The sequence below is a fragment of the Sapajus apella genome, unplaced genomic scaffold, assembly GCF_009761245.1.
Source record: "Sapajus apella isolate SASKATOON/1434 unplaced genomic scaffold, GSC_monkey_1.0 scaffold10, whole genome shotgun sequence".
In the NCBI taxonomy this organism is placed as follows: Eukaryota; Metazoa; Chordata; class Mammalia; order Primates; family Cebidae; genus Sapajus; species Sapajus apella.
The window spans coordinates 2,598,524-2,626,069 of record NW_022436950.1 but is presented as its reverse complement, the minus strand read 5'-3'; the positions used below and the strand labels follow the sequence as shown (position 1 = coordinate 2,626,069).

General features: G+C 45.6%; 1 protein-coding gene and 1 long non-coding RNA gene across 50 annotated transcripts in view; one reads left to right on the top strand and one right to left on the bottom strand.

Moving 5' to 3' along the window:
* Positions 1 to 27,546, top strand: part of LRRFIP1 (LRR binding FLII interacting protein 1) — a 159,744-nt gene that overhangs the window by 118,769 nt on the left and 13,429 nt on the right. For 19 of the 48 annotated variants that reach the window (XM_032277770.1, XM_032277786.1, XM_032277783.1 and 16 more), the window contains 10 exons: positions 418 to 495; positions 8,144 to 8,179; positions 8,984 to 9,109; positions 10,592 to 10,663; positions 12,676 to 12,846; positions 15,704 to 15,796; positions 17,059 to 17,151; positions 18,308 to 18,400; positions 19,634 to 19,775; positions 22,471 to 24,943. In XM_032277770.1, coding sequence (XP_032133661.1) covers positions 418 to 495; positions 8,144 to 8,179; positions 8,984 to 9,109; positions 10,592 to 10,663; positions 12,676 to 12,846; positions 15,704 to 15,796; positions 17,059 to 17,151; positions 18,308 to 18,400; positions 19,634 to 19,775; positions 22,471 to 23,987 — 2,421 coding nt within the window. In that variant the 3' untranslated portion in view covers positions 23,988 to 24,943. Of the gene's footprint in view, positions 1 to 417; positions 496 to 8,143; positions 8,180 to 8,983; positions 9,110 to 10,591; positions 10,664 to 12,675; positions 12,847 to 15,703; positions 15,797 to 17,058; positions 17,152 to 18,307; positions 18,401 to 19,633; positions 19,776 to 22,470; positions 25,709 to 27,546 lie in introns of those variants that run through there. The other 29 variants (XM_032277799.1, XM_032277794.1, XM_032277792.1 and 26 more) reach the window with 14 other exon arrangements.
* LOC116551592 lies at positions 1,572 to 3,955 on the bottom strand. Of its 2 annotated transcripts, none has more exons than XR_004269011.1 (2): positions 3,870 to 3,955; positions 1,572 to 1,877 (listed from the first exon to the last, which is right to left on the bottom strand). It is a non-coding gene; the product is annotated as an uncharacterized LOC116551592 (long non-coding RNA). The 2 variants fall into 2 exon arrangements; XR_004269010.1 differs by lacking the exon at positions 1,572 to 1,877 and adding an exon at positions 2,937 to 3,527.

Below are 27,546 nucleotides of genomic sequence, written 5' to 3'. Positions count from 1 at the left end.
AGAAGCAAAACTGTTCCCATGCTGAAGTGCTGAGCGCCCTGTCCGAGTTTTCCGCTTCTGTGCCGGAAGGCCGCTTAAACTCTCAAAACTGTCATTTCCATATCCACCAGGCGGCTTTCTGTGTCTGCACTAGGTGTGACTGCACACCTAATTGAATGGGCGCTTTGTGTGATTTTCCTCTTCCTAACTGAGAAATTCTGTGTTCCTCTGCTAAAGTGATGGATTTTTTTATTCTTGCAGGCATTGATTTGAATATGTGTTTGCTGTCTAACCCTAACTCTCTTTGCCTTGCCGTGCGTGGCTAACCCCCACCGCTCCCTGCAGCATGCTTTCTGTCGGCCTCTATCCTCCTTACTCCTCTGCTGACCCTGTTCCTTTGTTTCTGGCTGCGTGTCCTGGCGGCGGCTGTGTGGGCAGCCCTCGGAGTACAGCGGCCACCTCAACTCCAGCTCCCGCGCCTCCTCCAGGGCCAGCTCGGCCCGGGCCAGCCCTGTGGTAAGTCGGCCTCTTGGCCTTGCTCCTGCTCAGCATCGCCCTCCCTCCCCCTTCCCTTCACCGTCCTCTTCCAACGTCTCCAAATTTAGAATATTACTCTGCAGTGATATTATTAGGAATACATTGCTCAACTTTTCAAGACCATAAAAGAAATTGTTAGCTGCGCTTAGAGATGGGGATCTTAGAGGAGGGAAACTTTATACAGTGGGAGAAAAAATAGAGCCCTGTGCATGGATGTGCAGGGTTTATGTGATTCAAAGATGTGATGTATTGACTGTTCATGTTTTGCCTGAAGTGTTATCTGTGATCAGACCCAGAATGTGTTTAAGGTAAAATATGACCTGTAGCTGCCGGGACGCTCCCTGTTCTGCCCCGATCATTCGTTACCCTGCTGGTTCTCAGATCCCTCGAAATGTGCAGATGTACAGCCCCGCATCCTGTTTGTCACTCAGCATGGCCCAAGTTTTGTTTCAGAAAGTAAGGGCCCTATGAGATCGCCCCCAGCTTGTGAGGCTCATGTGTATTTTTCCCAGGGTCGTTGGAATTTTAGACACAGTTTTACCCGATCTGATGCTTTAAGGTGACTATCACTCTTTTTAAAAGAAGATTTTGCAGGACAGTTTTGGCCCGGGGGGTGTGGAAATGGAGGAGGGGAGGTGGGCACGTGGCTGGGGAAGGGGCTCCAGGCTGCATGACCAGACCAGGTTCCCACCCTCAGGAGCCAGCAGGAAACCCTGGGGAGAAAAAGCAAAGACAGGCGAGGCTTCTCTGCCTCCACTCACATCAAAATTTCCAGCCTGAGCTGAGCATGGTGACTCACACCTGTCATCCCAGCTACTCGGGAGGCTGAGGCAGGAGAATCACTTGAATCCGGGAGGCAGAGGTTGCAGCGAGCTGAGATCGCACCACTACACTCCAGCCTTGGTGACAAGACTCTGACTCAAAAAAAAAGAAAAGAAAAAGCAAATATAAGTATCTACAATTGACAGAGAATGTTGTAGCTTTACTTTCAGTGAATCTCAGACACCCTTAATACCCTCTGCCTTGTGTGATTCAAGTGAGACACAGCAACTGCATTTTGTTAAATATTGTCTTTATTCAAGCCTATGATGAAGTCACAGCGCTCTGCGTAGCCCCTTAGAGATCGAAATGACACAGATTTCTTTGTCATATGAAATTGAAGAGATTGAAATAACACAGATTTCTTTGTCAAATTACTCGCAGGTTTAGGAGATGATCATAAACAGAAAGATGTGGGTTCCGCCTTCCTGGGCGTCCTGGGGCCTGATGGGGGGGGGTGTGATCTCCTTGTATCTGCTCTTCCTTCCTTGAATCAATTGCTAAGCTAACAAAGGTCAGTTGCCCATGGGGCGGTTGGCACACTTAGGGAATGAAGGTCAGAATGCCACAGTGAGGGATGGGGCTGTCCTCCATCTCATCCCTCATCCTGGGTGCCTCATCATGGCTGGGGACCCCACATCTGATGAAACCTCCTGTATGTGGTTCTTAGAATACAGAGGGGTCTCTGGAGAGTGCAGGGCAGTTCCCTAGGGGATGTGGTTACAGTATTCCTTGATTGATCACGTCAAGGACAGAAGGACGGCAAGCACAGGCAGCATCCCTGGTATCTGAAGGGAGCCTGGGAGACAGAACTAAGCTAGCTTGTTTCCACAATTTCCAAAATTCATGGTCCTCTTACACTGAATTAACTCCATTTCTGTTTTCCTTCTTGGGACACTTATGCCATTGCTGTGTATTTTGGACCTCCTGGTACAACAGGAAGCATTGGTGGACGTATTTGCCTTGTTGACAGGAAGAAGCCAGGAGGTCCTGGATGGAACTCCCTGATCCTTCCTCCTGGGAGGGAGGAGCAGCAGGTCTTGGGCAGGGCCTGGGGTGAGCATGGGGGCAAAGGCAAATGACCCTCCAATGTGGCCTTCCTCAGGGTCACATGGAGCAGGAAGTGCTTTAAGGCAAGGTGTTTCAGAACCCAGGTTCAAATGTCACAGCTCTCATTCCTGGCTTGGGACATCTAGCTGGCACATAAGCTTCCTGTGCTTGCCCTGGAAACAGGGGTTATGACACCCTTATATAGCAAAAACAGGCCAGGCGTGGCCGCTCACGCCTGTAACCCTGGCACTTTGGGAGGCCGAGGAGGGCGGATCATGAGGAGTTTGAGGCTAGCCTGACCAACATAGTGAAACCCCGTCTCTACTAAAAATATAAAAATTAGCCAGGGATGGTGGTGCACACCTGTAATCCCAGTTACTCAGGAGGCTGAGGCAGGAGACTCTCTTGAACCTGCGAGGCGGAGCCTGCAGCGAGCCAAGATCATGCCATTGTACTCCAGCCTGGACAACACAGTGAGACTGTCTCAAAAAAAAAAAAAAAAAAAAAAAGCAAAAACAACCAAACAAAAAGAGGCGTGGTTACTCTGTTTCTCCGTGGCTGGGGTTAGCCAGGGATGGGTTACAGTCGTTCTAGCCAGCAGCTCATGGAACATGCTCCCAGGCCGGGGACTTCATCGGGAACACGTATCCAGGGCCAGTTTGAGTGAGGACAGAGGACAAGGAAAATGTGAAGTCAGGCAGGGGCCGCCCTGCAGGCTCTACAGGAAGCCCCGCCCCGTGTTTGGGGGATGCAGGTGTACAGGTGAACTTGTCACACCTGTCAGAGGGGAGGGAGGGCTGGTGCCCCCTGTGGGGTGGCAGGAGGGCAGTGGTATTAAAGGGCAGTAGTAACCAGAACGGAGTGGCCACTTGTCCCACTTCAAGAAAATAAAATGCTTCAGTGTCCAGAGACCACCACCAGGGTCAAGACCTAAAGTTTTTTCTACTCACTTGGTCCTCCCAGGGTCCTTGGGAAAGCAGAGGGTATCAGCCCCATCTCAGAGGGACACAGAATACTGTTCACCTCATGCACATCTTCTCCCATGCTGTAGATGAGCTGTGTTTTCTTTCTCTCCAGCATGGCCAGGATCTTCTCCTTGAGGACGTTGTGTTTCATTCATTCATTCAGTGTTTACTGAGTGCCTAGAATGTTCCAGAAACAGGGCCCTTGTATGAGCAGACAGACCCGCCCCAGCCCTCATGGGACACACAGACAGGGGCAGACAGATGCTCACTGGGTGATCACACGTGGTGTGAAGCCCAGCAGCGTGGGTGTGCGGGGAGGCAAAGGTGCCTGGAGAGCTGGAATCCGGAGGTTTCACGGCCCAGACTTGGGCCACTTCCAAGCAGAGCGGCTCTACGTGGTGAAGCTGACAGGTCCAGGTCATCCAGGCCCCGGAATCCCACTGGGAACCTGGCAAAGCCACCACGTTTCTGAAACATCCAAAAGGAATATCCCAAGGAAAAACCGGGTCCGTATCTTACCTTGTGTGTTCAGAGAAGACAGGAGCGATGGACTCAGGTCTCTGCCCCTTTGAACTAGAAAAACAACACTGTTTTGACTCCTGGTTTTCATTGCACACAGAGGCAGGGGCAGGGACCAGGTGGAAAACCAGTTCTTGAATTATAAACACCAGAGTTCAAATATTAGTCATTCAGGCTAAAGTAAATATTATTGGATTTAAAACCAAAAACGGTCACTCTAATGGTAGATTCTGCTATCATTGAAATCTGAAGGAAAATGACCCTTAAAATGGGTGTTTTCTGAGCAGTGTTTGCTGTTAGTTTGTGTCTGGAGAGGGACCTCGCAAGGATGTGGCTTCAGTGATCCTGTTTTCCACCTGGGTCTGGTGTTGTCTGGCTGGGCATTGGGGACAGCCTCCTTTTTGTACCTGGGCCCTTGAATAGGGTCCCTCTGGGTCCGTGAACAGGTCCACATAATCTGTCTCTAGGAAACATGGAAAACCTAGTGCCGAAGCCTCACCAGGCATGGTGCATACAGGAACCTAAGTAGTAAACTTTAGACACAATGTTAGAAGGTTGAATTAATAAAATATTTAATGTGCTCCTTTTGAAGCATTTGCTTTTAAAAGGAAAATTGACATAAACTAATTCCGCAGACGTGTTTTAGAAGTGACTATTTCCAGATTTTCAGCGATGTCTTTGTATACACTCAGCTGTGACTATAAAATACAACACACATCCTTTATCAACCTGTTCGTGTGAAGCTTCACCCTGACCTGCAGTGTTTAGGATGGCTCGGAATACGGGAGTGTGGCGCTGACAGGCTGCTCTGTACGCGGTGGCCTGGCCCTTCCCGTGCTGGAGGCCGCTTCTGCAGCGTTCGGGGCTTGGCCGTCCTGGGCTGGGGTGGGCGGGCAGGGCAGCCTGCACCGCCTGCGGCCACTGTGCCCTCTGCCCACCTCCTCCAGGCCTCCACACCAGGCCATGCCGTGGCCAGGACAGTGTTTAAAATCCTGGCATGTGTTCCATCTCTTCGTCATTTTAGAGAGGAATTGCGTGCTTTGTGTGAAGATGACACACACCATCTGATTCCTTGCCCAGCTCTGCGAGGGCTTAGGAAAGGGGGCTTGGTTAAGGTGGGCACCACTGCCCGCGGCCTCTGGCCGGGCCTGGCCCCTGCAGCGGCGACACACCGCCATCTGGTGGACGCCCTTGGGGCTGCGTGGCTCTCCACCGGGCTGCACTGCCTTCCCGTATTTCAGGAAATTTGGGGGGCAAATCCCTTTTCATTCGGACGACACACAAAATGAAATTTATTATGTAAAATAGAGAGAGGTTGCACGTACATTTGCCATCAGCTTTCATCAAGAGCTTAATTTTTAGTTTTCTTCTCCATGGTCTCTACTTTAAAATATGCCCAGATTTTCTTTTGAGTCCGCTATGTTTTTCAGAGCACGGACTTTTGAAAAAAATGATAGAAACAGCAAACTATGGTTTTTGGGAGTTTTTTCCCCTTATTTGATGTTTTACAAATTATAAAAACGGTAGATGTATACGGTTACAAGTAAAACCGTGCAGGACAAAGATGTGGTAACGCCCTGCCCCCCAAAATCAAGGTTTATAGGACCAGTGTGTATTCTTTCTCAACTCTCTTGCAAGAAATATCAAAAAAAAAAAAAAAGACTTGGTGGGCCCTTCTTTTACGGACACAGCTGTCTTTGTAAATAGACGGACACATACCTGGAGCTTCATTTATTTGTACACAATATTGACCCATTGCTGACGAGCAGCCAGAAAACATACATTTTACACCATGGAGCCAAAATGCCACTGGCTTTTCAGGGGTAACTTGGCAGTCTATTAAACTGGATTTTTTTTTTTTTTTTTTTTTTTTTTTTTTTGAGATGGAGTCTTGCTCTGTAGCCCAGGCTGGAGTGCAGTGGCGTGATCTCAGCTCACTGCAACCTCTGCCTCCTGGGTCCAGGTTCAAGCAATTCTCCTACCTCAGCCTCCCAAGTTAACTGGGATTATAGGCACAAGCCACCATACCCAGCTAATTTTTCTAATTTTTCGTAGAGATGAGATTTCACCATATTGGCCAGTCTGGTCTTGGAACTACTGACCTCGTGATCTGCCCACCTCAGCCTCCCAAAGTGCTGGGATTACAGGCATAAGCCACCATGCCCAGCCTAAACTGGATTTTCATATCCCATCAAGTGTTAAACTACCCTCTTTATTTTCATCTTATTAATATTTGTTTCGCAAACTAATTTATTCTAAGGAATAAAGGCTTTGGGCCAGGAGATTTAATGAATTGATTCTCCAGCAAACTACGTGCTAGATAGTTCACATTTCCTTGTTATTTGAAATCCTGTTTTATTGTATTTTATTGAGACAGGGTTATACTCTGTCACCCACCCTGGACTGCAATGGCACAATCTCAGCTCACTGCAACCTCCGCCTCCTGGGTTCAAGAGAGTCATCTGCTTCAGCCTCCTGAGTAGCTGTTATTACAGGCACATGACACCACACCCAGCTAATAGTTGTGATTTTAATAGAGACAGGGTTTTGCCACGTTGGCCAGGTTGGTCTTGAACTCCTGACCTCAAGCAATCTGCCTGCCTCGGGCTAAAGTACTGGGATTACAGGCGTGAGCCACCACGCCTGGGCCTTGAAATTTAGATTGAAAAATATTTCAGGAATATTTTTATTTCCGTGTGAAGAGAAGAACCATATTTGAACTGTTTCAATCATCCTCATAACTCAGGACATGGCTGCAGGGCTTCTGCGGCTCCGCTAGATGAGATGGTACCCATCTGATCAGAGTCTGTCTTCATACGCATCTGATCGGAGTCTGCCTTGGTGCCTCTGAATACATAATTAGGCTGATGTGGCATGCACATCTGAAAAAGTAACTCTAGATGTGCATTTTTACACATCAGCAAATGCAGGAGACTGGTTGGAGGAGAGTAGAAAGTTTATTTTGAAGACCCGGATGCAGGGTGGGTGGGTGAGACCGTGTGATGGCTTTGGGAGCCGGGCCACAGGGTTTAGCTTGGATATGTTGAGTAGCAGACCCTTAAACGTGGCCACCCTGAGCTAAGAGCTGGTCTTGGATTTTGCTTTCTTTTGGATTAACCGAGTATTTATGGGACTCCATTTGGTCCCCTTAACTGGCTGCCCAGCTGTAACTCCTGGTTACGTTGTTTCCGTGGTTGCCCCAGGTGTCCCTGGAGGAGGAGTTGAAGGTGCAAGGAGTTTGCAGGAGGGAAGGTGGCAGTTAGTGACCCTCCCTGGTCGGGCTGGATGGTGAGGGCGGTGGCAGTTAGTGACCCTCCCTGGTCGGGCTGGATGGTGAGGGCAGGGGCATCTGGCCATAAGATGGGAAGCGGTCATTTGGAGATCACCATCTCCCTGGCACCCTGACCGTAGCACCTGCACCCCTGTGCTGAGCTGCTGGTCCCCGGCACCAGCGTCTGTGCGGTTCAAGTGTCGGTGAGCCATGGACTCGGCAGGGCTCCATCGGGATTCTCAAGCTTCACTCTGAATGGTCTCTGTGTGAGCTCATGAGGGTGACTGCAGAGTCCCAGGTCACCTCTCAGATCTGCTGAATCAAAGACGTGGTCTACAGTTGCCATGTATGTCTTTGGCTGATTTTCTGGTGGTCAAAGTAAAGAAGCTCTGAGCTATGGGAAGCTGGGTTGAAGACATGACAGGGAAGACATGATCAGTTGACAGCTTTTCCCAGAGAGTTTGGAGACAAACTCAACTTTGGTAACCTTCCCAGTGGGCTTATGATAAGAACCTTCAGTGTGCTAAAAGAAAAAAAAAAAAAGAGGAGCATTCCAGGTAGTTAATCTTTGTTTAAACAAGCCCCTCTCCCCTAGAAAGAAAAAAAACAAAAACAGGAAAGAGAAGAAAAGAAACCTGTCTTTTGTTGGATGCTGAGCCAAGAAAGAAGTAACGGCTCTGCCAGCCTCGGCCACTTGTCCCGAGACACCCTCATGGTTCAGGGCTCTCTCCAGGGTCTGTTCCTCATGTGCACCCCCTCTTGTAGTTCTACAGGCTGTCGTGGGTCCCACTGAGACTCCTACCTGAGGACGGAGAAGAGGGGGCCCCAGGGACGTCCAAATAGGAGAGGTGTGAAAAGCCAAATTTGGAGGGTCCCACTTTTCTGCTTCTAAATTACAAAGGAAGGGCCTGTTTTGTTTGGTTCTGTTTGGTTTTTTCATCATTCTTAGCCCCTATCTTCATGTTATCCATTTAATGCTTATTTTGTCCATTTTCCTCTACAGGTAGAAGAGAGACCAGAAAAAGATTTTACTGAGAAGGTAAGGAATTGTTCATAAACCTAGAGGGTCCCAAAAGTTATGGATGAAATTGATAAGAAAATATGTTGCTTGGTCTTGGTCTTTTTCATAAAGATGTTCTTCAGTGAGGGAACAGGACTAGAAAGCGCCCCACCCAACCTGGCATCACTTCCCTGTAGGGAGGCCCTGGGGAGTCCTGTCTAGTGTGTGTTAGACCCTGCAGAGCTGGGAGGCATTTGTGATGGGCCCAACCGTAGAGCTTAGGGTTAATTCAGCCAATCACAGAGCACAGGAGGTGCCTGGAAATGATCCTCTCCTTAAGCTTCCATAAGTCCATGCAGAGTTTCCAGTTTGGAGATGGAGCTAAAGTAACAGTCCTGTGATATTAGGTTTATATGCAGTTTTGGTTTTGTCTAAAATTGTATCTGTGTTAGTCCGTTCTTACACTGCCATAAAGAATTTCCCTGAGACTGGGTAATTTACAAAGAAAAGAGCTTTCATTGATTCACAGTTCCGCCTGACTGGGGAGACCTCAGCAAAGCCACAATCACAGTGAAAAGGGAAGCAGGCACCTTCTTCACAAGGCGACAGGAGAGAGAATGTGTGAGGGAGGAACTGTCAAACACATAAACCCTCAGATCTCCTGAGAACTCACTCACTATCGCAAGAACAGCATGGGAAAAACCACCCTCCTCATGAGGCAGTCACCTCCCACAAGGCCCCTCCCTCGACATGTAGGGATTATGGAAATTACAATTCCACATGAGATTTAGGTGTGGACACAGAGACAAATCATATCAGCATCTGATCCTCTCAACGTTCCAGGGGTCTCGTAACATGCCAGGCCTGTCTGCAGCCACGCTGGCCTCTCTGGGTGGGACTTCCTCTCGGAGAGGCAGCGGAGACACCTCCATCTCCATCGACACCGAGGCATCCATCAGGGAAATCAAGGTGAGACACTCTCTTGGTACTCATGACTTGAGAGAACCTTTTGTAAAAATCAGACTTTAGATTTTAAAACAGTGACTTAATTCACAACGTGCTGCATCTTTCTTCCTGGTCCTGTCTGCCTCACCTCCCCTAAAATATGGTGTTCTCCTAATATCAAGACCCAGCTCAGATAGTGTCTCCTGCGGGAGGCTGATCCTACCCACCAATCCCCCAGCAGGGCGGAGGTGTGCTGGCCCCCCTCGCCCCTCAGCACCCGGGGCGTACCTTAGTGAGAGTCCTTACCGCATTGCGTTGATGAGCCTGGTCATCTCTGTATGGTTGGTCTGTGTAGACATTCAGTCTACGTGTTTGGACACCAGATGGCTCTACCTACTTTCACACAACCTTCCTGGCTAAGTATCTTCCCCTTCAGCCTAGAACATGCCCTTCCCTTTCTCTTTGTAATGTGCCTTTAGTAGACCTCATCTTTGTATTTTAATGATTTTTTTCCTCCCACTATAATGTAGGTATTCTCTGCTCTATCCTCGGCACCCAGGGCAGTGCCAGGCGTTTGGTAGCATTTCGTGTGTGTGAGAGAGAAACAGTGCTATTTGTTAAAGTAACCAGGGACAGTGTGCCTGAAAACCTAAAAACTGGAAGGGAAGCTGAAGTGACTGGATCTTGTGTCCTCCCGGGAGCAGAACCAAGACAGAAGGAGCTGAAAGCAGCCATAATTGACTCTGTTTCTGAATTTTCTAGTACTTTAAACTAGGTTTAAAAGGGAAGCAGTTCCCACTGGGGATGTCTGAGCAGCTGGACGGCCGTTTGCCAGGGAAGACAGAGAGAGATTTCAGCATCCGCCAGAAGTTGGCCAGGGTCACGTTGAAGATGCTTCCAACGCCTTTGCTTTATAAGCTTTCAAAACCAGAAGAGCTATTTCCCATGTGCCACCCAGGGCCACCTGCAGCTCCTTGCCGCCTCCCTTTCTATAGCAGAGTTGGAGGCAGTCCTCATGTGTCTCTGCCTTTAGGTTGCAAGTACTTACTGAGAGGCTGGCTTATGCCAGATGCTGTCCCAGGCACCAGGAATTTGGCAGAGTAGAGACTCGGAGCTCCATAGATGCAGGGCAAAGTGTTGCTGATTCCTGCCTCCAGCATCTTACCGTGCCTTGCACAGAGCAGGAACTCAAAGTGCTTGAACGAACTAACTAAATAGGAGTGAAACAACCTGTAACGTTTTCAGATGCTCTTTTGCCTGTTTTTTAAAACTATGTAAAGTTATATGAGATACACCAAAATTGCATGAAATCATGTGAAATGTCATATGGGATACACCAGAATTTTAATCGTTAAATACTGAAATTTATTTTATTTCCTTTAATACTTAATAAAAGAAAAGTGGGTGCTCAGATTATCCAAATAGAAACCACTCTGAAGTATGAAAGATTTAGGGAATCACCTCTTTTCCCTTGACATCATCTGCCTTTTTTGCCATTTCCCCCAGGAACTCAATGAGTTAAAGGACCAGATTCAGGATGTAGAAGGCAAATACATGCAGGGATTGAAAGAAATGAAGGTACCGAACACAGAAATATGGCCTCATGATATTAACCCAACTTAACCTTAAAAAAAAAACCCTAAAGAAGAAATTCAAAGTGCATGCTTGCTGTGAAGAGTCTCTGTGCTGTGAAAGAACTCAAAATGGCAGGAATGCTGGCATGGGCACACACTCACCATTGTCCCAAATGCATTGTTTGAACCAAGACTTGCAAATGTAACTCCCCAGTAGAAAAGGTTGCTAACATACTCCCTGACACATGTCTTGTATCGTCATCCTTCCTCCAGACTTAAAACCAGTCTCTCATTTCCCATCAATGTGCACCAGACGTTTAAAGAAGGTTTTTGGTTTTCTTCACTTTTTGTAGTAGTTGAATACAAAAATGCTTCAATTGATTTGCGTCTCAGAATATCTGACGTCTACTAATAAGGCCATCCTAACACGCCATGCTTCTGAAACATGCCAATTATTTGCCTCCTATAAAATGTTACTAAGTGAAGCAAAGCCTGACTGTGTCGCACTGGCTTTCTGGAGCATGTGCACACTGCTTTTAGAGTGTGGAGTGACTCTTGCAGCAGCGAGATGTGGTTGCCCTGTTCCTTGACAGTAAGGTGAGCAGTCACTGACCATCTTCATGGGCAGCAACAGATCATGGATCTGGAAGTAGCTGCCAAATCTGTTACTTCCTTTTCAGCCCCCTAGAAAGTACATGAGAGATGTCTGAATTTAATATCAAAGGTCACCAGACAGAAGAGGTGACAACAATCACGACTAATTCATTATCTTCATATCTGCTATCTTTCCCGAAAGGGGGAAAAATAAGACTCTGACTTTCAATTCATGTGAAAAAGGGAGCCACTTGGCCGGGCGCAGTGGTTCACACCTGTAATTCCAACACTTTGGGAGGCCAAGGCAGGTGGATCACCTGAGGTCAGGAATTTGAGACCAGCCTAGCCAACATGGCGAAACCTTGTCTCTACTAAAAATACAAAAATTAGCCGGGTGTGGTGGTAGATGCCTGTAATCCCAGCTATTCAGGAGGTTGAGGCAGGAGAATCACTTGAACCTGGGAGATAGAGGCTGCAGTGAGCCAAGATCATGCCACTGCACTCCAGCCTTGCTAGACTCTGTCTGAAAAAAAAAAAAGATGAGGGGAGCCACTGAACCAACCAGAGACCCGCTGGCCTCACCGGATACCGCCGCTGGTGTGGAGGTACAGAGCTAGACCAGCACTGGTCCCTGCGGCCCCTCATAGCCGCTGCTGCACCTGAGCAGGCAGCTCCTGCCTCTGCCTTCAGCTCCGCATGTGTGCGCCCTGACAGTTCTGCTCTTTCTGTTCTGGAATCGCCTTCCCCTTCTTCTGTTTGAGGACCTGCGAGGGTGTGAGACATGTGAGGGCATTGCCATGAATATTTTACAGGCCTCTTTCTCTGGACTGTCCTTCAAAGGGAATAACTTCGTCTTTCCAGGACCTACCCAGTGGGACCTGCGTGCCTTTTTCCTATAGGTTGAAAATCGGTAATCACTACTGCCCCTTTCCTGGTTCATAGCTGGAGCAGGACTGGTTGGCAGTCACTGTGGCCTGTGGCCCTGTGTAATTATCTCAGCTGTCACACGCCGGCTCTTTCCCAGGGGCCGGTCACACCGCTCGAGTGATCCTTCAGAAACCTGTCGAACAGCCTGACCCCCAGCCCTAAGACACCACTCTGGGAGGATTCCCCAGCTACTGAGTGGGACCAGAGACCCCGCTGCCTCTGTGGCCACCTCCCTTTCCACACTGGTGTCTCCTTTGTTCTAATGAGTGTGCACATTGCTTTTAATAGTAAATTTTCTGAGCAATGAGAATTTGATCAAACTGAAAAGGGAGGATTTCCATGTATTTCAAGTTGCCATGTGTTTCTTCTGATCCATTTGCTCTAAGAAATACAATGTAAATTTAGGGCTGAGGTTTTTTTTTAACAGAATACTGAATGATTCATTGTTTTGATTTTTTTTATTGCACTTTCAAAAATATTACCTGCTTTCCACAGGACTCTCTAGCAGAAGTTGAAGAGAAATATAAGAAGGCCATGGTTTCCAACGCTCAGCTAGACAATGAAAAGACAAACTTCATGTACCAGGTCGATACCCTAAAAGATATGTTGCTGGAGCTTGAAGAACAGCTGGCTGAATCTAGGCGGCAGTACGAAGAGAAAAGCAAAGTAAGCGTTAGTATGACACAGAATCGTAGAATAGGCAGGGTGCAGTGGCCGCTGCCTGTAATCCCAGGACTTGGGGAAGCCAACATGGGAGGGTCACTTGAGCCCAGGAGTTCAATACCAGCCTGGGCAATATGGCGAGACATCATTTCTATAAAAATTTTAAAAGCCATTAGCCAGGCATGGTAGTACATGCCTGAAGTCCCAGCTACTTGGGAGGCTGAGGTGGGAGGATCACTTGAGCCTGGAAGGTTGAGGCTGCAGTGAGCTGTGTTGACACCACTGCACTCCAGCTTGGGCAACAGAGAAAAGCCTGTCTCAAAAAAAAAAAAAACAGAATGGTAGGTGGCGTGTGTGTGTGTGTGTGTGTGTGTGTGTGGTGTTTATATGTATGTGTGTCTGTATATATAACATATAATTTACATTGTGTATTTTTATATTTTTAAACAATGGTTCTCCACTTTTCCAGGAAATCCAGACATCTGAGAATAAAAGTACCACACTCTGCTATGCAACTTGAAATATTGATACGTAATTTCAGCATGTAAACTAGAGACAGTTTTTCTAGGAGAACATGTAAGCTAAACTCATAACCATGAAAAAACATGCCTATGAAAGATAAGGTGTGATCAGATGCTTCAAGATTTTCCGGTTAATATATATTTTCTGACTTTTATTTTGTTCTCTCTTAACACGAAATAGTTATGAGTTTCAAAGATTTTAAGAAAATTATATTATTTTCTGCCAATTGGGAAAAGACACAGTTACTCCATTTAAGAATTAAATACACCATTAAGCTCAGAGAGTCTTACTTGCACTTTCATTAAGAACCACTGGAACTAGCTTGTTCATAGCTGATATCAGATACAATTTCTAGTCATATATTAAGATCTCAAGCATGAGTCATATATTAAGATAAGTAATGACAGCAGACTGATTCCATGAAGACTGGGCTTGGATGTCCTTCATGACATAGAAAGCAAAGAATACTCTTTTTATATTTTTAGGAATTGTCCAATTTTTCAGAGATTCTGAGAGAAACAGAAAATGTGTGAGTGTTGTTGTTTTATTGTTTGTTTGTTTGTTTGAGATGGAGTCTCACTCTGTCCCCCAGGCTGGAGTGCAGTGGCATGATCTCGGCTCACTGCAGTCTCCGCCTCCCAGGCTCAAGTGATTCTCCTGCCTCAGCCTCCCGAGCAGCTGGGACTACAGGCACGTGCCACTACACTCGGGCAATTTTTTTTTTTTTTTTTAACTAGAGACGGGGTTTCACCATGTTAGCCAGGATGGTCTTGATCTCCTGACCTCGTGATCCACCCACCTCAGCCTCCCAACGTGCAGGGATTACAGGCATGAGCCACCACGCCCGGCCTGTTGTTGTTTTTAACTGGCTTATATCCTCTAAATCCAAAGAGTTAAAACCAAGGTATCCTTGGCGACCTGCAGGCCTGCATCTTTGCTGCAGAATTGAGTTAGAAGCTAAAGAAGATTTTACTCCCAAGGTTCCTGGTAGCTGAACTCTGAAAGAGAGGAGAGGCTTTTCACAAGACCAGTGTCATGTGGGAACGGAGGGGTGGAGAGCACATCCCAACCCCTGCTTGGTGGGGGCCTGTAGTGCATTTGCACTCCTCCTGAAACACTGTCGTTAGACATCATTCAGTGGACTGAGAACTCCCAAGTCTCACTCCAGAGAAGCTGGATGGTGGTAGAATGCTATCCCAACATGGATTCAGGAGCCATTGCAAAGCCCCACAGGAAGGCCCTTGTCATAGCCAGGAGGGCATTAGCCACCCTCAAGCTAAGGGAAGTAGGTGAACAGAGGTACCAGGGAGAGCAGAAGCCCAGGCCAGATCCATCTCAGATCACTCGACTGATGGGTCTAGGGAAGGGGTGCCCTGCAGGCCCGTAAGCTGTCAGCAAAGTGAGCTGGGCCCCTGGCCATCACCAGGGGTTGCGCTGCTGTGACTGGGCAGGGAAACAGCAGAGCGGAGCTGCCAGCTTCCTGGGCTGAGCCTTGGGAGGGAAGGCCAGGCCTGAGGAGCAGCTCGGCTTTGCAGGCTCTTCACTTCTCCCCCAAACTCTCTTGATTTTGTTCCTTAAGGGGCAGCCCCGAAGCACAGAGCTGGCTACCAGCTGGTCATGAGAGATGCGTAAGGAGGCCGTATGTATCTCTTCATCCCAAAGAGTCTTCCTTGTCATATTTCAGCAGGTGCCTTGCAGGACACCCTCACCCAGCTTCTTAGCACAGTGCTGTGGAAGGCACCAGGCTCCCTGGGCGGGGGGCCTTCCTCAGCTCTTGCTTCACTGTAGATAAGAAATCAGGAAATCCTTGTTGATTGCATCAACTCCTCAGGTTAACTTTACAGTAAGTCATCAGGCATCATCTACAAAGTCCAGAGGAATCTGTTTGTGTTGTTTAAAAGGCCTTGAAGGTGGTTCACACCAGTAATCCCAGCACTTTGATAGGCTGGGGCAGGTGGATCGCTTGAGGTCAGGAGTTCAAGACCAGTTTGGCCAACATGGTGAAACCCTGTCTCTACCAAAAAAAACAAAAATTAGCTGGGTGTGGTGGTGGGAATTTATAATCCCAGCTACTCGGGGAGCTGAGGCAGAAAAATCTTTGAGCCCAGGAGGCAGAGGCTGCAGTGAGCTGAAATCATGCCACTGCATTCCAGCCTAGGTGACAGAGTGAGACTGTCTCAAAAAATATATAAATATAAAATAAAATAGAAGACCTTGAAGGTTGTGATGACGTCTAGCAGATGATTTGTTCCACAGGAACTGTAAATCATGAGAACCTGAACTGGCATGCCAGGAACATGAGATTCCACCGCTTTAGTGCTGTGTTTCTCCTTTACAGGACTTTGAAAGGGAAAAACACGCCCATAGTATACTGCAGTTTCAGTTTGCCGAAGTCAAGGAGGCCCTGAAGCAAAGAGAGGAAATGCTTGAGGTAGGCCACATTCTCCCGTTTTGCTTCTCCTTTTCTCTTTTGGAGCATTTTGCCAGGCCACGACTATCTTACCTTAGGCTGCAGTAATAAAATACCATACACTGTGCGGCTTAAACAACAGAAATTAATTTTCTCACAATTCTAGGGGCTGGCAGTCCAAGATCAAGGTTGGGTTCTGGTGAGGCCTCTCTTCCTGGCATGCGGACAGCCGCCTTCTTGCTGTGTCCCTCCTCAAATGGTGGAGAAAAACAATCTCTCTGGTGTCTCTTCTTATAAGGACACTAGTCCTATTTGATCAGGACCCCACTCTTATGACCTCATTTTACCTTAATTACTTCATAAAAACCCTATCCCCAAATACAGTCACATTGGGCATTAAGGCATCAACAGATGAATTTAGAAGGACACAACTCATTCCATGGTAATTACTAACGTTTTCAGTTTTCTTAAAACTGAGTTTAGGCTAACTCTCCATCCCTAGATTAAGGAAACAGTGCCTCTCATTGGTGAAGATCCCTGTTCTTTGGTGATCTTGTATTTGTTTTGGGAGGTGTGGTAGACAGAATAACGGCCCCTCAAAGTTGTCCACATCAGAATCCCCGGAAATTGTAAATGTGAAACCTTACATGGTCAAAGGGCCCCTGCAGTTGTGATTAAATTAAAGACCTTGAGAGAAGGGATTATCCTGGATTATTTTGGTGGAACAAGGGTCCTTCTAAGAGGAAGGAAAGTCAAAGGCAAAAATAGAAGATGTGACACAGGAAGCTGAGGTTGGAGTGATACAAGGAAGGGGCCATGAGCCAAGGAATGTAGCTCAGTTTCAGAAGCTGGAAAAGACAGGGAAGCAGATTCTCCCAGCAGCCTCCAGAAAGGCTTGGTTTTAGCCCATAAGACTCACTTTGGACTTCTGACCTCTAGAATTGCAAGAAAATAAATTTGTGTTTTAAGCTGCTGAATTTATGATGATTCATTACAGTAGCAATGGGAAACTAATACAGGGTTGGTTTTTAATTTTTTTACTTAATCTGCACTTTACTGCCCTGAAGTGAGAACTTCACCCAAAGCAGGTTTTCTTCCTGCACTTCTTGAAGCCAGGAGTAGGACAAGGGAAAAAACCCTGGAATGCTGGCAATGAATTCAGGGGTGATGAGGTAAAAGGGTGCTTGTGGCTTCACTCACTGTCCCAGCCTCAGGTTATCTCGGGCTGGGGTTTTTCTTCCTCTTTAACCCTTTGTCTGCTTTCTATCTGTTCCTTTCCTCAGGAAATCCGACAGCTACAGCAGAAACAGGCGAGTTCTATCAGGGAGATTTCTGATCTTCAGGAAACAATAGAGTGGAAAGACAAAAAGTTAGGGGTAGGATTCTCAAGTCTTTGAAAATCTACCCTCACGGGCAGGCTACTTAGCAAATAGAGTTTTTCCAGAGTCTTTGGTTTGCAAAACCGCTTGTCTGAGTATGCATGCAACTCCCATGTGACACAAAGTTGTATTAATTTATTTAATTTTATTAAGTAGTGAAGACTCTAACTTGTCCAAATTGATAAGAACTTGGAAGGTAACATGGACTCTCCATGGAGGGTCTGGTGAATGCATAGCCATACTCTCTGCCTGCCCCATGGGTGGTTGTTGAAACACCTGGAGTGAGGAGGGCACTGTGGGGAGGTCTGATGTGTGCAGGGCCAGGCTTCTTGGGATTCTCTGCCTGGTTGTGCTTTGAGAAAAAAAAAATCTAAGCAGCACCAGGCAGAGTATTCCCACCTTGAAATCTTCCCCAGGGGAAGCCTCCCCCAAACTCTTCTCCCTCCATGAGAAGAGAAGAGGCAGTTCTGCACTTAGAATTGAAGAATGGGGAATAGAATCCCACAAAGTAACTGTTATGATTCATAATGACAAATGGTTTCCCCAGATTAGCGACTCATACGCATAGCTCTCATAATGACCCCAAGATGTCCGCACATGGACTCAACAAGCCACGCTGTGTTTCCACTGTCATGCTTATCAGCATTTAGGATTGTGTGTGTGTGTTTGTGCACGTGCACACACACACTTTAGGACCACTTTGTTTATCTGAGACGATGGATACCAAAAATCAATGTATAAAAATAGTCTAAATGGCTACAACAGCCTTCCTGGGGGGTGCCTAGCAGTGCTTCTTTTTCTTTATTGATTCTTCATTCCAATGGAGACTCTGCTTAACTCTACTGCTAACGCAGCTGTGAACTTGCAAAGCTAGAAAGCGATGCAAATACAGTAACCTCCGGGGCCTGTGCTGTGTGTGTGCTTCAAAATGTGCATGTCTTTCGGCGAGTATGAATAGCAACACTTCTTGGACTCTGTGTACTAAATGAAAAGCTTAATACTTGGATTTTGTTAGTATCTTTAGGCAGAGTCTCTTTAATGTCTAGAGTCGACTAGTGTTTTAGACGGTAGAAGCCTCCTTCTGGTTCCTGCTTCTGAAGTAACCTGCTCATCTGTGCACATCTTCTTTCTCTTGGCTCTGCCGCACACTCAGGCATTAGAGAGGCAGAAAGAGTTCTTTGATTCCATAAGGAGTGAACGGGATGATCTTAGAGAAGAAGTAGTCATGCTCAAAGAGGAATTAAAGGTATGAAGCCAAAGTACAGTTCTGTAAAAACCCAGGTGACAACAGCAAATTCTGGGATTCTGTGAATATGTGTGTACATAATTAACTTTATGTCACTGATTTTAGTTCTGTTAATGATCCGTATCCTAGGTTAACTGACACTGACGAGATGTAAAATAAACGTAGATTCAGTGGGTTGTGCTCAAGGCCTTTTGACATTAATAAACATAGCTGATCTTGAACGCAAGAATTTTTTGATGTATTATCTAAATTTTTTCATACTCATTAGTAAATTCTCCAAGATATTACTCAGACTTAGAGAATGTATTTGCGTCTTTATATTAAAGCCCCCAATTTAAGGACTTCTCAATTTAAGTCACTTAGATGAACAGTGACTTGGGTAAGTGGTTTGGGCAAGGATCCCGCTAATTAGACTTTGAGACCTACTAGATTACAGGTGGAAGAAGGTTCCCTGTTCTTTGTGGGCCATGCCAAGGCGTCTTCAGCTGCTGCTCGACGCAGGTGAAGCGCCAATGGCAGCATTCTGGGTGGGCGGGTTCCTGAAGTGCCACCATCTGCTCTTGGCCTCCAGGGTCAAAGCCAGATCAGTGAGCCAGCAGCTACAGGCTTAGAGCTAAGATGTGTGCTTCTGCTCCTCAAAGAGGTGATGAGACAGGGGAGTTCCTCACACACGAGGGAGAGAGCCGTGGGTGGCAGGAGGGGGCGGGTGAGTGATGTCTGGAGTGGTGAAGTCAGCTGTTTTCAGTGAGCTATCTTTCTTTTGAATGTACTGGACTTTCTAGCCACCTCTTAATTTCTTCTTTAACATAAGTTTCATCCGTCCCTTTCAGAACACATACATCTTTCTTTCTATATCTGGCTCCTCTTTTTAAAGAATGCAACCAGGGTTTTACAATGAAAGGTTGCTTGACAGTGACTTGCCGCTCCACCTGCTGGCAGCCCACAGGCTACTCCTTCTAGTTCAAAAGGATGCCTGGTGGAAGTATCTTGTCACCAGCAAATTAAGGCATGGATTGGAGCATCTGAGAAAGCAGTAGCCTTTGGAGGACGATATCCCAGATTTGTATGTGTTGACCAAGCATTTACGAGTGCCGCACCTTCGCATTTCTCTGTCTCTGTGGAGTTACCCTGCACTTCAGGAAAAATGGCTTTCTTTTTTATTAGTTGTGTTAAAACAGAGTTTAACCGAATATCACCGAGCAGATATTATGATGAGCCTATTTTTGTTCCCAGAAACATGGAATAATCCTAAATTCAGAAATAGCTACCAATGGAGAGACTTCCGACACTCTTAATAATGTTGGATACCAAGGTCCCACCAGGTTGACAAAAGAAGAGTTAAATGCCCTCAAGTTGACAGGGGATGGGACTCTAGGTAAGTAACTGCTTTCCTTCGGTTCCCCCACCTTTCCAATCAGCATTTGCTCACCCTCCATGTGCTGCTGGGGTTGGAGCCATTGTCACTGATGGATTAACAGTCACCGGCATGCCATTTGTTTCATCACTTCATGGTAACGTCCTTGCCACCCGGTGTGGTCACCCACGCGTTGTCTGGCATGCATCTCTGTGTAGTGCTCACCGTCAATGGCTCAGGTATACCTTCCTTTTGCTGCTCAAAGCTACCAAGCAAGACTGCGAATGCAAGGAAAATAGTCTCAAAATTAAGTAACAATGTGGAGAGTACTATTTGGTTTTCCTCAGATACATCTGTATCTGTACACATAAAGTGTGGCTTTTTAAATCGATTCTATGACAGAATTATCAAACGATCAGAATAGTTGAACCCATCAAGTCAGTTAGTTGGCCATGTTTGCAAGCCAGCATCGACATGCTGGGCAGTGTTCAGCATTCTGAGGGTGCCTGTGGACAGCAGGTCTGTCTGCATTGCCATTTTCAAGCCACCACTTGAGGTGGGCAGGCGCTGTGGTAGGGGATGTGGCAGTGCTGAGAGTCTGAATATGCCCACTTTTGTCAGAGGGGATCCTCCTTTGTATGCCACGTGTTCGCATCTGAAAGAATCTAAAATTGGGGAATCCAGTAGATGGGAGGAATATTTACCATTTTCAGTGACCTGATGGTATTTGTCATAATAGTTGGCTTTGGGAAAAACCTTCAGATTCTGGCGTGCCGCCTGAAGTTGCAGCATGCAAGTGAGGCCTCCTCTGTGTCTGGTCACCCTCTACGTTCCAGTTTTTTACAAGGAGGCTGGAATAAGGTCGGGGTCCATGACTTTTCATTTTAATTTAGAAGCTTTCATCTTATTTCTTTATATTTATGGAAATGTAGACACCTCCAGGCCCCATCTTCTCAGCACTTGCGCCCCAGGGAGGTACACATTCATTATCTCTATGACTATTAAAGAAACACAGCTCTTGGCCAGGTGCGGTGGCTCACGCCTATAATCCCAGCACTTTGGGAGCCCAAGGCGGACAGATCACCAGGTCAGGAAGCTGAGACCATCCTGGCCAACATCGTGAAACCCTGTCTCTACTAAAAATACAAAAATTAGCTGGACTTGGTGGCACATGCCTGTAATACCAGCTATACGGGAGGCTGAGGCAGGAGAACTGCTTGAACCCGGGAGGCGGAGGTTGCAGTGAGCCGAGATCATGCCACTGCAGTCCAGCCTGGCAACAGAGCAAGACTCCATCTCAAAAATAAATAAATAAATAAGAAACACGGCTCTTTTACATTGTGTAAAAAAAAAGTTATGGCCGAGGGCAGTGGCTCACATTTCTAATCCCAACACTTCGGGTGGCCAAGGCTAGAGGATCACTTGAGGCCAAGAATTCCAGACCAGCCTGGAAACATAGCAAGATTCCATCTCTAGATATGTATATTATATCTATATACCATTGTTCAAAAAAGATACATAAATTAATTTCCATCATACCTTTATATGAGCTACCCAAACAGCTAGGAATTTGATTATGTTGCTCTTACTCAAATATACATTTTATAAATCCTTGATAACCATTGAGAAATGTTTAAGGAACCGGAAATGTCAGTTTTGAAAATGGTCTTCAAATGACTTTTGATCACATATTCCATCAGTAAAGAATTGTAGAAACTTCCCAATATATATGTTTATTTTAAGTCTATATATGCATACTATTTCATTAATATAAAATGTACATTATAAAACATATCCAAACTTATATGAAGAAGTTTTAGAGTAAAACTCTAACCAGAAGTCCTAATAGTTCCCCCATTTTTCCTGGGATATGGGCACCCCACCATGGAGACCACTGGGTTATAAAATTATCCAGCTTTGACTTTCAGTAACATAGCACTTTATCTAATCTCCTGGGGTTTTGTTTGATAATCCAAAAGTTCCAAAACAGTTTGATGTTCCTCAGCCGACGGATAGTTTATCATTTAATTTAGTGGTCCTCTTGATCTCAAGCATTTGCCTCCTGCTGGTTCTCTCTCCCTAGTCCCTTAGGGAGTGAACAGAGGTACCAGGGCACGGACACAAGGTGTGTTCTCAGGAAGACAGTGGTTGAGTCATGGAAGATAAATTTCTTTCCACCATATGAGCTATTTCAAAAGTATCTTCCTTGAGATTGACCTTGAGGCTACATTTCTAAAAGTGCACTGACTATTCTTTTAAAAAACTACTTACAAGCTGCTTTTAGGGCTGTGTGACATGCAGCGCAGTTGGACAGCTAAAAAATACAAGCTGTCAAGTTGTGCATTGAGAAATGAGCATGGGGACTATGAACCGTTTCCAAACCCATCATTGTGGATTGTTTGGCTGCCTGATCCAGAGCTTTCAATTTGTTGAAACTTAACTTCACCTTAAAAAATCTGACCACACAAGATGGCACCAGCAGCCACTCTGGCCTTTGATGTGGTGGCAGTGGTCCTCGCTGACCCCAGATTTACTAATGCAACTGCTACTTTGCCGCTCAGAACTGGCAAAGGTTTCTGTTTCTCATGACCCTTAGATGACTCTCTCTCTTTAGGAACAGGGGTGGGTGGGATTTAGAACATGTATTTACATTCTAATGTAAGTTATGTGGCCACCACATCATGGGGTCCCTTCAATTTTCTCAATGGTCTTTTAGGCAGAGCCAGTGAAGTGGAGGTGAAAAATGAAATCGTGGCGAATGTGGGGAAAAGAGAAATCTTGCACAGTACTGAGAAAGAACAACACACAGAGGACACAGTGAAGGACTGTGTGGACATAGAGGTATTCCATGCTGCTGAGAATACCAAGGACCAGAAATCCTCTGAAGACACTGCCCCATTCCTAGGAAGCTTAGCAGGTGCTACCTATGAGAAACAGGTTCAAAGCCAAATTCTAGGGAGCACATCTCTCCCTGAAAACACAGCACAGGCTGAGTCAAATGAGGTCATGAGTGCACCAGATGACAGAACCAGAACTCCCCTTGAGCCACCCAACTGTTGGAGTGACTTAGCTGCTGGCAGTCATGCAGAGAATGTGGGAGAGGCAGCGGTAACTCAGGTTGGAGAGCAGGCAGGCACAGTGGCCTCATGTCCTTCAGGGCGTAGTGATGACACCGTTTATCATGATGAAAAATGTGTGGTAGAGGTCCCCCAAGAGTTAGAGGCAAGCACAGGGAATAGTCTAGAGAAAGAACTCACCAACCAGGAAGCAGCTGAGCCCACGGAGGTCCCAATTCAGAGCACAGAAGAAGAGGGTGAAGGGACAGGATTAAGGGATGAGAAACCAACCAAGACAGAGGTTCCTGGTTCTCTAGCAGGAACCAAGAGCAATGGTCAGGAAGCAACAGGCCCAAGTACAGTAGATATTCAAAGTGAACCCTTAGATATGAAAGACCCTGGTGAAGAAAAGAATGACCAACAGGGAGAGGCATTGGACTCACCGCAGAAGAAGACAAAGAGCAAGAAAAAGAAAAACAAGAAGAAAAAATCCCCAGTACCCGTAGAAACCCTTAAAGATGCTAAAAAAGAGTTAACTTACCAGAACACAGATTTAAGTGAAATGAAGGAAGAAGAGCAGGTAAAATCTTCTGACAGAAAGTCAGTAGTGGAAGCCCAAAACGAGGTGACCGAAAATCCAAAACAGAAAATTGTAGCAGAAAGCAGTGAAAATGTTGATTGTCTGGAGAATCCTGAAATGAAGTTGGATGGGAAACTTGACCAAGAAGGTGATGATGTAAAAACAGCAGCCGGGGAGGTACCAGCTGATGGAGACACGTTAGATTTTGAGGATGGCACAGTCCAATCATCAGGCACGAGGGCTAGTGGTGAAGAATTAGATGAAGGTGTTGCAAAAGGTAATGCTGAAATAGATGGTGCCACTCAGAGCAGCCTTGTAGAACCAGAAAGCAAAGACGCAGATCGCTGCACCGGGCCCGAAAATGAAAGTCCCTCACAGGACATTAGGGAGGCCTGTGAAGCAGAAAGTACAGAGAGGTATGTGAGGCCAGAACATCCAAGTCAGACCGTCAGGAAAGCTTTAGACAGCAATAGTCTAGACAACGATGACTTGTCGGCACCAGGAGGAGAGCTGGGGGACTTCAACCCAGAAAGCAGAGAAGATACCACAGGAGGAAACGAGAAGGGCAAAAGCAAAGAAGACTGTACCATGTCCTGAGCTGAGGCAGGTGGCAGGCGTGGTGCACAGGAAGTCTGATTGTGAGGGGCTCTTTTATCTCCACGGGCAATGTAAGTAGAATGTTCTAAATTCATAGAGATGCACTGTATGACAATCACCAGGTGATTTACAGACTGTTACTTGTAGATTTCCATGTAATCATTGAGGTTATCACCATATTAGAAAGATACATCTGTTATCTGTGTGCATTCTAATTGAGAGCATTCCAGTAGTATTAAGTAATAATGTCTACTGTTTATAGTCCAGATAATAAAAATAGAGGCATTTCACATTTGCCTTAAGCTCTGATAGGGATGTGGATATTCTTGACCAAGTATATCAGCATCTAATTGAAATGACCAAATAGCATTCTTAGACTTCTGTATTATGAATATAATCGATATTTAAATTAATGTCTTATTCACATATGTGTACTTTCATATTTGATTTTAAAATGTGCATGACAACCTGTATGGTATTTTATTTAAAGGAGATAAACAGCCAAATAGCAAATAGGTCACTGAATAATAAGACTTGCACCTTAGAGCAATAATAATTTTAAGGATAACAAGTAAATGTCTGAAAGCACTAGGGGGTTATTTGCCTTTACCGCATATAAGTCTTTCATCTTGAACCGATGCTTTTGGATCTCATTATTGATGCTACCTGAATTTACCTTGTAGGAGATTTTACCTTCACTTTATGCTGATGACATATCAAATTCATTTTCATGAAGATTTCTTTTTAAGATTTTTCCGGAAGTGAAATATGTCAAAATTACATTTCCTATCCCCGTATTTGAGCAGGGACAGTCATTTTTAAAATGTTTTCAGCTGGGCATGGTGGCTCATGCCTGTAATCCCAGCACTTTGGGAGGCCGAGGCAGGTGGATCGCCTGAGGTCAGGAGTTCGAGACCAGCCTGGGCAATGTGGTGAAACCCTGTCTCTACTAAAAATACAAAAAATTAGCTGGGTGTGGTGGCGGGCACCTGTAATCCCAGATATTCGGGAGGCTGAGGCAGAAGAACCAAGATTGCACCATTGCAATCTAGCCTGGACAACAAAAGCGAAACTCCGTCTTAAAAACAAACAAAAAAACCATATTTTCACGCCTATAACCCCAGCACATTGGGAGGCCAAGGTGGGAGGATCACCTGAGGCCAGGAGTTCAAGGCTGCAGTGAGCTATGATTGCACCACTGCACTCCAACCTGGGAGACAGAATGAGACCCTGTATCTAAAAAAAAAAAAAAAAAAGGGTTTTGACCCTTAAAATTATTTCTCTTTCTGTTTGAATTTCTAATCATCATTCAAAAGAACAGTAAAAAAGATTACTTGTTCTTGTGCAAACTACTAATTAGACTTTAAGAGGATATTTTAAAAAGCTGAATCATTTTTGGTGTTTTGGTATAAATATTTTCATTTGTTATTTCTCAGTATATTCTTATTGGAAAATTCCTGTTTTGGTCAGCCTGAAGAAAATATCTATTTTCTATATAAAGAAGCATTTAAAAAGATAATTATAAAGTTATTTTTAAAATTGTTAAATATAAAATCACAAAGGAATGTACATTATGAATGTTGTTTACACTTTATGAAATTACATGGATTCATATTACTGTTACAAGATAGAATTGAATGCAAAAAGACCAAAACCTCAATAAAATTTGAGGAAAACATGTTATTAGGTAATTGAAATAAAAACATTTTATAATTGTACAAGCCTGTGGTTCCACTCTTTGGGCTGCTTGAAGTCTGAGTCTGGGTCTGGCTACTGTTGTGCATAGTACTACGTTTCCAGTAAAACCTGTTTGGGGTTGCTGATGCCCACTGGGGTTCTGTAGAAGACCCATGCCTGATGCCCTTCCTCAGTAAGGAAAGCACTTCCCTCCTGGTATCAAGCCTGGGGCTAGCATGGGCATTATTCGGAGAATTGAGACAACTGTGTGTGATCTGATGTGCAGTTCTCATGTGCAGCCTCAGTTGAAAACGGTCTTCATCTGTTGTGCTTAAATGCGCCAATACTTAGAATGTTTTTAAGAGTATAATGAAAACGGCAAAAACCTTGACTGTTTCTGCTCAAGTGTCCTGAAGTACAGGATGATGGGGATGATAGATAGGAAAACCTGAGGCTCACTAGGAAATCAAGTCCAAGGGCTCTATAGGACTTGACAGGGTTTTCGTTTGTCTCTAACTTTAGCAAAGCTGCATTTCTATTGGAATGCATGCTGGAAACAGCTCGCATTCCTCTCTTTAAAGGGCTCTAGGAACGTGGGTCAACAGCCAAGATCCCTAAATGGTGAGATCATCAAGCCATTTTAGGTTCTTTCCCATGTTGTTCACCAGCACCTTGCAGGACGCTGGACACACATCACATCCCTCAGCTCAGCCATCCAGCCATCTCAGGGATTCACCACTCATTTGTTTAATTATAAACACGTTTGATCACTTATGGAGGCCACTATGCCAGTGAACAAGCAGCTAGGACCCAGCCCTCCAGTGGGGAATGGACAGATGAAAATCAGTGAGCAAAAAAGAAGGGAAAAGAAAGACTTCTGAACACCCAAACACCAAATCATGTCTCAATGATTTCAGAGCCTTCATTCTGAGCATCAGTTGTTTGCTCTCCAGCGTAATGACTTTATAGCCAAGCACAGTAATTGGCATTACTGTGAAAACCCTTAACGTACCAAGAAATGGTTGAGGCTGGGCACAGTGGCTCACACCTATAATCCCAGCACTTTGTGAGGCTGAGGCAGGCGGATCACATGCACACAGGAGTTCAAGCTCAGCCTGGGCAACATGGTGAAAGCCCATCTCTACCAAAAAAAAATATATACAAACAATTAGCCAGGCGTGATGGTGTGTGCCTGTAGTCCCAGCTACTCAGGAGGCAGAGGTGGGAGAAACACCTGAACCTGGGAGGTTGGAGCTGCAGTGACTCCTGATCATGCCACTGCACTCCAGCCTGGGCGATGGAATGAAACCCTGTCTCAGAAAAAAGAAAGAAAGAAAAAGAAAGTTGACTTAGGTATACTCCATGTAAGAAGGCATGGAAATATATAAGGCAATTTAGAGAGATTTCAGCGTCAAAGACTCAGACTCAGAAAAGAATTGAAAGGTTGCCTGCCAGTCACATCCCCAGAGGAACCTAGGCCACTGGGGTTTCATTCTCACACAGAATAGAGAAAAACATTGGTTACTGACACATGAAATCAAAAAGCTTGGATATTTTTCAGTTCCAAACCAGAACATAGCTCCCGTATATAAATATGTCTTCCTTCAAAAGTAGAATTAAGTATAGTTATGGGTTGTCATACAAAGGTTGGGCAGCAATCAAGTTTTTAAACAGTTTTCAAGAATGTATGAACTTAAAAGAGATGTATGACCTTGATCACTTTTTGTCATTTTTAATATTTGCAATTAACAGAAGACCTTATGAACTGAACACTTAAATTTTCACCTTCACTAGGACCCCGAATGCTAATTCTGGGGAGTTTAGACAGTTTGGGTTTCCTGTTTTCTATTTATAGACTCCTTTTCTGGGAGACACCCCCCAT